Below are 9,135 nucleotides of genomic sequence, written 5' to 3'. Positions count from 1 at the left end.
TAAAATAATGTGAAAGCGTAGTCTGGCATTTAGATGTCCTACAGGACTGAGGATGATAATTCCTTCAAAACACTTTATCTGCCTCTTCCCATGGGTCTTATTATCATTATTCTCATAGACTAGGTTCTAGACACAATGGGTACCCACCAATATCCAGCTCTCAGAAGACGGGGCAATTATAGATTTTCTTGGCTCCTCAGACTTCAGAAACATCTTGGGTTTTTGGCCTGCTCTGACTTGAGGGCTGGTGTTTGCTTTGATTGCAGCAATTTTCTTTGCCTGTTTCATTCGGATATGTTTCACTCTAAGGAAATGAGCTCTTGATCAGTTCTGGCTCTCCACCTCCTTGTATCCCCACATGGGCTGTGGTCTTGATCAGAAGTTCTAGTTTAGAGCCTCAACAACACTATCAGCTGGCCGGGTGATCTAGGGCAAGCCACACAACCTCTCTGGGAACTGGTCTCACGCCCTCTATAATGGAAATGCCTTGCTTATCAGTCTGTGAGGCTCAGATGAGGTCAGCTATAAAAGGGTCAAACTGTAAAGAGATTGCTATTGGTCTTAAGTCCAGCTGATTATACTTTGAAAATAGCTCCTCAGTTTACCCTCACTCCTCACTTCTCTTCTTTCTCTCCCCTAGTAGCCAGTCATTCCCAAATCCCACTCCTCCGGCTGCCCACATCATTCACCCCAGGTCAGGCCTGGCCCTCCTGTTGAGATTTCGGCACCAGCTTACTGCCCAGCCTCTGACCTCCTGATTCTTGCTCTCAGATTTGTGTCCCACCTCTTAGCATTCTTTCACGGCTCCCAAGTGAAGATCCCCTGTCTGACTCTCTGGCCTGACCTCCAGCAACTCTGCCTCCTCACTCCAGGCTTCTAGCCAGTATGTTTAGCCATGTTTCAAGGGTCTTTATGAACCAACTCCAAAGACCTTTTCAACCTCAGTTTTAACCATTATCTGTCATTCTCAGTGCAAATGACATTATACAAAGACACTGGAAATTCCTCAAGCATGCCCCTTGGTTTCTGTATATATGAGAGTACTTCAAAAAGTTTGTGGAAAAATAGACTTGAAAAATAATACAAATATTTCCACGAACTTTTTGAAGTACCCTTGTACTACTTTCCATCAAGCTAATAAGTACGCAGCCTCCCACACCCACCTCAGACAGCACACTGGGGATTCTCTGCTGGCTTCTCCAGGGCAGCCAGTCCCTCCTTGGCTTTCTCTTTTATAACGTGCACTGAAAACATCTGTCCCATGACCCGTCTTATGACTCAGTATAGGCTCGACGGCCCTGAATTTTGGTGACCGAGTTTGGTACCTTTCTCCTTTTTCAGACCCTGAGGGCAGGGGTCTGGCCTATGCCCTCTCTATGCCAGTGCTGCAGCCAGGGCCTGCCAGGCTTTGGGAGAGGCTTGCAGGTGAATTTTAACCCTGGTACTTACATGAGGGGGAGGAGGCAGAAGAAAAGCAGTGCAATTGTGATGGCTCCATAGACAACACCCTGGATCAGCCCTTTAAGGAAGGCCTGGGAAACCAAAGAACTCTTTCCTGGAAGTAGAGATCATGTGAGAAAGGCTCCCCTCCTGAGATGTCAGAATCAGAGCCAAAGCTCTGCTCCCTCCTCCAGCCCTAGTGCCAGTCCCCATCATGTTCATTGTCCTCATCCAGTCACCAAGCCCCCTCCATTCTCACTTGACATCAGTAGGATGCTCAAAGCATGGGTTCCATTTTGGTTCCTCCCTTCACAGAGAAGCCTCATGCCCATTTTTGGCTCCTCAGTTAGACTGATGGTGCTGTTGGCCCAGGGGCCAAGCATGGTGGAAGTCACCTGGTGGCTGCCATCAGTGCCGTTCATTCTAATGGGGGCACCTCCCATCCACCACTGCACAGAGGGAGTGGGGATCCCGTGGAAGGAACAGCTGCACTGCAGTGTCTTCTCCAAGGAGCAAGAGGAGTTGACTAGTCTGGCAGGTGCTGTGGGGAGAAAGAGTCAGGAGTCAGCCAGGCATCCTGACTTTCCTTCTCCACTTCCTCCAGGACCTAGTCTTCTCCCTATTCACTATTCTCAAGGAGTTTCAGAAAGGCTTTCTGGCCTCACAGACTAGTTCCCCTTCATCCCCTCTCCTCATCGGGCCTTTTATTTTTTTCCCAAGTGGCCTTAACCTGAGCACTCAACCGTCTATGGCAAGTACATTTTCTGAGGGTCTACATTGCCTGTGATCCCATACCTCCCCACTAGGCTAGATGTCCAAGCCTGAGCTCCTACTCTGATTCTCTTCCTTCCAACCCCAACTTTCCCCTTAGGCTCTGTGATCAATTTCTCCCTCCATCATTTACTGTCTGCATGCTGTCGGGCAAGTCACTTCCTCTCTCTTTGCTGTTTCCTAGTCTGGGAAATCGAATGTTCACTGAACCTGTCTCGTGTTATTATTGCTGCTGTGAGAATGAACGTCCTGAAGTTAGCAGTGCTCCTAGTTCAGTGTGTTAAGTATTACCCTTTCAATAAACAGAACTTCTTTCTCAATTTCCTTCTTCCTGGTCTCAAGTGGCCTTTGATTAAACACTCGTCTGAAGCCAAGACTGCTATGGCATTTTCGGGGTAAGAGCTTTTGAAACTGCCTTCCTCTACATAGAATAGGTAGGACATGTTGACCATTTGATGAATACATGTGTTAATAATTAGTAGTCACATTCATCAAGGTCTCCAACAAGGAGAAATTGGTTTTTAGTGTTTTCCCATCCTTTTCATTGGGGTTGCTTGAGGTTACTGGAAGAAAGAGGTAATTGTTCCTTAACTAGGAGCTCTTGACCTTGGACTTTTCATTTGGGTCAGTTGCAGAGAGGAGGGAGAGGGTGCTGAGGAATTTGCAGGGGATTGTGATGCACCGTCCCCTCCACTGCTGTCCTCTTGGTTGTCTTTACCAACTAGGATAGCATGCTTACAGAGATGCTGAAAACACTGACTAACTTGATGGCTTCCAGTAATATTTACAATAGCTCCTTGTGGTCTCATGTCTTCATACTCCCCTGACTAAGCTATCAATCTCACTCCCAATTCCACTCTCTGGCTCAATTTGCTATTTGCCCCACTTAGAAACCCCTAGCTTTGCCAGAATCTGGCACACAGACGATGTCTAATCCATTGGTTATTTGGTAATTACGCCTTTACGCTCTCTCTCTTCATACCACCATAGCTCAGCTCACCCCTGGCCCTGGAATCTTGGCTTCCTCAGACACCCCCCATGCTGTTTCTCATCTTACTTACCCAGCTGTGGTAGTGGAGGTACCATATGCAGCAGCAACAGTTCTCAGGAACAGGAGAGTCCCTTTGCTATGCTGGCTCTGACATTAGAACTGTGTGATTCAGAAGGACGAGGTGATGGGTATCTGAAAGAGGATGTAGGGTAGGAGGAGAAAAAAGTACTCTTAGCAAGGCAGGGGCTTCTTTCTCTCTGGTCATCCTGAAGACCTGTTTACTTCGAGAAGCAGGAATTACATGGGATGAGACGTTCAAGAATACCTAGGGACAGGAAGGCGCTGCTGTCATCCTCTGTGAAGCCCAATGTCATGTCTCCTTTCTTTCTCCCCTAGTCTTTTACTCCCAGTCTCTACCCCCTCGAGAGGGCCTCAAGTGCCAGGTCATTTGGGTTCTCTCTTAAAGCTAGTGGGGATCCATGGACGGGTTGTGCACCACAGAGAGACAGGGTCAGGAGGTTTGTGTATTTGGAATATCCCACTGGGGGCCACATGAGAAACAGCCTGAAGAGGGAGCGATTGCAGACGAGGTGGCCAAGGGAGAGACTGTGGTTGTGACTGGGAAAGAATGACACACTTGAGTTGGTGCGTGGGCTCAGAGGAATGGAGAGAATTGGACAGATTTAACAGATATTTGGGAGAAGAAAAATAGACAGGAATTCCTACTATTGATGTGAAAAGGTCCAAACTTTCTTGCTTTGCAAATGAGGCCCTCCACAATTTTGTTCCTTCCTTACCTGATGTTCGCCTGTACATTTTCCAACATTTTTCATGCCGAAGAGAAAATGGTGCCCTTTCCAAATTTCACATTAAACATACCTCTGTCTTCACTCAGGGATTTCCCCCTTCACAGCAGTTCCTTTTGCAACTCCTCTTTGCCTACGTTCAAATCTACTTGAATTTCAAAGCTGAGTTTAATGCCTCTTCCTACGTGCAGCCTTTCCTGATCTCCCTACTCAGTCAGAATATATGCCCCCTTCCAGAATTACCCCAGAATCCAGATTATGAAACATTCTAGAAGACAACTTGCTTGGACTCTTGAAAATGTCAATGCCTTGGGGAAAAAAGTGGAAAGGCTGTTTGAGACTGAAATACACTAAAAAGACAGAACACTCATATATGAAGTGTGATCCGAGAGGTCATCCCGAGCCAATTAACATATATGGAGAAATTTGAATATGGGCTGGATATTAGGTAATATGGAGTTATTGTTAATTTTCTTAGATGTGACAATGATATTGTCATTTTATGGGGAAATGACCCTCTTCTTTTTTTTTTTTTTTGACCCTATTCTTAAAGAGAATTTAGAGGTGACTTTTCAAGATGTGCGGCAATTCATTTTCAAATGAGACAGCAAAGAGAGTGACAGAAACAAATATAACCAAATGTTAGGAATTGTTGCATACAGGTGGAGGGTATGTGAATATTCAAATTTCAAATTTCAAATTTTCTGAATGTTTAAGATTTTCATAATCAAAAGCTAGGGAGAGTATTTAATAATGATAGATTTTCATAAGCTTATTTAAGTGTTGATTCCAATTACAATGCTATTCTAGGTGAGAGGTTTCCTTGTTCAGCAAATCGACTTACTCCCTGACACTTGATCTTTCAGTGAATTAATTGGTAAAAGCTCTTTCTTTACTCTGATAAAGAAAACACGTGATGCAGTTTTCAACAATCAGGTGGACATTATAGTATGTCTCTACTGACATGTCTCAGGAATATATAAGCTTTTTGATTCTGAGTCATGATTCAGAGATCTTGACCATTTTATCCTCCTTAGGATAAGGATTCTGTTCAGACGAGGGCATGTAAAACATCAACATCACAGATGCTGCAGAATGTGATCATTCTTTCCCACCATATTTGCAAAAATTAAGAAAATAACCAATGCTTACAGAAGTAGTAGTAGAAGTTGAAAGTGGTTCAGCCTAAATCCCTGGAAGTCAATTCGGAACCATCTAGAAAAATTTTAAATAGACATGTATTTTGTTTTAGCAATTCCCCTTGATATTTTTATAGAAATATCTGCACTACACAGAAAGACATAGGCATGAGGTTGTTCACTACAACATTATTTATGGCAAAAAAAACCCTACAAAAAATCTAAGTATCCTACAGTAAGTTGATGGTTAAGTAAATTATGATAATGTCCATAAATACTTAGAATACTATGCAGCAGTCACAAATAATAAAAGAAATCCACATGCTCTGATATGGAAAAGATCTCCAAAATACATTATTTTAGAAGAAGAAAGAGGACTTCTGGTCAAGATGGCAGAATAGACGGTCTCCAGCATCACTCTCTCCCACAAATCATCTAATTTACAACTATTAAAAAGTAACGACAGCCAAGCTGGGGCTGCTAGAGCTCAGGGGAAGAGGAGGAGAGACCTACAGANCCACGATGAGAGAAAGAAAAAACCTCTTCAACACTTTTGAGCCCCGGCCACTTCCAGGCTGGAATTGCTGAGCCCACAGAGCAGGAGCCAGCAAAAGCCACAGCTATGCCCTTCAGATGAAGTTGCATGGAGGTGGCAGGGGAGAAGAGGGCCTTGGTGACCCCAGGACAGCAAGACCACTAATAGGATTCCTGTGGACCCACATAGGAGTGAGGAGCCACAACAACTGAAATAAAGGAGCCACTCAGAGGCCGGTGAGTCATCACAAGGGACCAGCGTATAGCCCTTTCTATGTGAAGTGTTTGCAGTGTGGGCAGTGGGGGAGATGGGCCCACTGGGAGAACACTGGGGCACAGCAATGGCAGCTGATCTGCATCCCAGTAAGTGAAGGATCACACGGAGGAGACTGGTCGGGAATATAGAATCGCATGGGGTGCTGTTTGATGAAAAGACTCAGGCCCAGACCAGTGTTTCGACACAACCCAGGTGCATTGGATTTCATAATCCTGGAAGTACCTATAAAGTCAACCATTTAAACCTGAGCTGCACAAAAAGCCTTCTGCAGGGAATCAGCAGCAAAGCAGCAATTTGGCTCAACCACAGAGCTCAAGTACTGCTCCCCACAGGAAGCTCCCCCACTTTAGAAGTAAGCAAAGAACAACAAATTAGTTCCAGTGCAGAGTTTAAGTTGTGGGAACAGCAAATAATCCAACACAGAACTGAAAGAAAAAACAGTACCCACAACCAGAGACAAAGTTTGATATTAACTAGTAAAGGTCTCATTTCACCAAAGAATACCTATAACACCTAGAAGGACTGGAAGTCCCCTGGGCTACCAAGCCAGAAAGGGGGGACAACCAGGAACCCTGCCAGCACCACAGGGCCTGCCTGGGGTCCTCAGGTATGGAGCTGCGGACTGGACCCTCCACCCACAACCAGGCACACCACCATCGCCACCACCAACTAGGTAAGGAGCATGCCAAAAACATCACATCCATGTGGGTGGCCCACCACAGTAACCACAGCTGCCACGAAAGTGGCTAGACCCCACAACCACTATGCATATGGTCCACCAGCCACTGGAGTGCATTGACACAAGGGGAGTCACCAGCAGAGACCAAGGAAAAGAAGAGGATGTCTCTTTCTACAAAGCTCATTCCAGAGTGACAGAAGAAGCATCTGCTCTACAATAATATTGGGGGGCCTGAACACACCTCTCAGCATTGGACAGATCATCTAGGCAACAAATCAACAGAGTAACCAATACTTTCTCAGAAGGAGAGAAGAAATCTAGGGTAATTAAAGGGGGGAGTGGAGAAAGAAAGGGGGATGGGGAGAGATTGGACAAGGGGCATAAAGAATAAGTATGATTTGTAACAATATATATGCTGGTAATATTGATTTGATCAACATTTGTCAATGTTGAACCCTAAAAATATGTATAATCGATTATTATTCAATAAAAAATTTTTTAAAAAGAAGAAAGAGTACAGAAATACACATACACACAAGCACATGAGGGTACTTCAAAAAGTTCTTGGGAAAACAGAATTAAAAGGTAATACAAATCTTTCCATGAACTTTTTGAAGTACACACATATATATGAGTGTGTATATATGTGTGTGAATGCACACACACAGATTAAGTTTTAGACATTTTTTGTGTATAGGTTACATGTGAATTCACTATAAATATTTTTTCTAGAAACGATAGTGATAAAGGTATTGAATAGAGATGGAGAGTTCATTTATAATGTGCTTCCATATTTTTCAAATATTTATTTATTTTTACAGTGAGAACCTATTCACCAAGTACTTTCAGAATTACAATAGACAAAAATTAATGGTGTTTTATGTCCAATAATATAAAAGCTAGAGAAAAACACAAAAATATGCCTCTTAAAAGCATTGGAGAAGGGTGTGGGGTAAAGGAGGAATTGATAAAGGGCCACAAAAAATGATTACATTGTATAATATTGAATATACTAATTATCTTGATTTGAGCATCACATATTGAATGCAGGTATTGATATTCAACTCTGTACCCCACAGATATGTATAATCTACATGTTTCAATAAAAAATTTTTAAAAATAAAAGCATTGAAGAGCTAAAATTAATAGCAAATAACTACCCAGCCAAAATTCAGAGGAGAATGGATAGTAAGCAGGTGATCCAAGCACCTAAGGCCACTTTTCTCCTGGGAGAATTTTCTGATTCCATAAGGCAGTTGAGAAGCTGAGTGATACTTTGGAGAATCTTTCAGAGTTATGGGGGACAAAAACTGAGGGCCAGAACTCATCAAAGTGGAAGTTGGTACTGGTGAACACCACTGGTTAGGGTTAGGACTTTAAAGGGTATGCCATAGGAGTAAGAGAAAAGTGGAAGTAGAGACATACTCATAGAGGATTACAGCCGATTTTTAAATTATCTCAGTCTCTAAATTGGACTATGGCAACCAGAGAATGCTAAAGCCCTCAGACAACTGACTGAAGCAAAGGTAAATTCTTCCTGGAAGAAGATAACATCAACCTAGATCTAAAATTATTCTACAACAATTTTACAAAAACATTGTCCACCATATGATAAAAAATAAAGGCATGCTAATAAAAAAGACAATTTATAATTAGAAAAAGCCCCAGAAAATACTAACAAACACAAAGAAGTTGAAAATAATGAGCTATTAGAAGTAGACTTTGTAACAGCAATGCTATGTTCAAAGAGAACATAGAATTGCAAATCTTGAAAAATAAATGGAAATTCTGCAACTAAAAAAGATAACTATCAAATATAGAACTCAATGCATGTTGACAATAAATGAGACACAGCTGAAGAGAGGATAAGTGAACAGAAAGATAGGTCAGAAGGAATATCCAGAAGAAAGCTGAAAGAGGAAGAGAGAAGTGGGAGTGAGGTAGGTACGAGAGAGGAAGGAGAGAAGAGAGGAGACAAGAAGCAGAGACTAGAGAAGAGAGAGAAAGAGACACAGTAGACATAGTAAGAAGGTCTAGCATACATATAATTGCTATACTAAAGGATAATAGAGAGAGAATGGGGAAAGGCAATATCTGAAGAGAGAAATGCTGGGAGTTTTCTAAAACTGATTTTAAAAAGACCTCAACTCACAGACTGAGTAAGCTCTACTAAGCCCAAATCAGGATCAATGACAATAAATCAACATGTAGGTAAGTCATAATAACACTGCTGAAAACTCAAGGCGAAACCTTAATAGTAACTATAGAAAAAAGGAGCAGTTCTAAAACAGACATCTGACTTCTCCACAAGAATAACAAAAATCAGAGTCTGAATAGAATAATATCTTTAAAGTCCCAAAAGGAAAAAAAAAAAAAAAACTTAAGATTCTATAACTACTGAAAATATGCTTCAAAATTGAAGATGAAAATATACTGATAAGAAAATGAAACTAAGAGAATTTGCTAATTAGCATATTTGACCTAAAGTAATGTTTTTC

The 9,135-nt window shown here is 42.3% G+C and overlaps 1 protein-coding gene across 1 annotated transcript in view; it reads right to left on the bottom strand.

Moving 5' to 3' along the window:
* LOC103603745 (SIGLEC family-like protein 1) overlaps positions 1–3,576 on the bottom strand; it is a 5,571-nt gene extending 1,995 nt beyond the window's left edge. The window contains exons 1-4 of the mRNA XM_008588323.1: positions 3,528–3,576; positions 1,700–1,981; positions 1,450–1,555; positions 148–304 (exon numbers count right to left, since the gene is read on the bottom strand). Coding sequence (XP_008586545.1) covers positions 148–304; positions 1,450–1,555; positions 1,700–1,981; positions 3,528–3,576 — 594 coding nt within the window. The remainder of the gene's footprint in view (positions 1–147; positions 305–1,449; positions 1,556–1,699; positions 1,982–3,527) is intronic.
* Positions 3,577–9,135: the final 5,559 nt, after the last annotated feature.

Source organism: Galeopterus variegatus, unplaced genomic scaffold (genome assembly GCF_000696425.1).
Source record: "Galeopterus variegatus unplaced genomic scaffold, G_variegatus-3.0.2 Scaffold4773, whole genome shotgun sequence".
Classification (NCBI taxonomy): domain Eukaryota; kingdom Metazoa; phylum Chordata; class Mammalia; order Dermoptera; family Cynocephalidae; genus Galeopterus; species Galeopterus variegatus.
The sequence above is the reverse complement of the archived record's forward strand: the minus strand, read 5'-3'. Positions and strand labels throughout refer to the sequence as shown.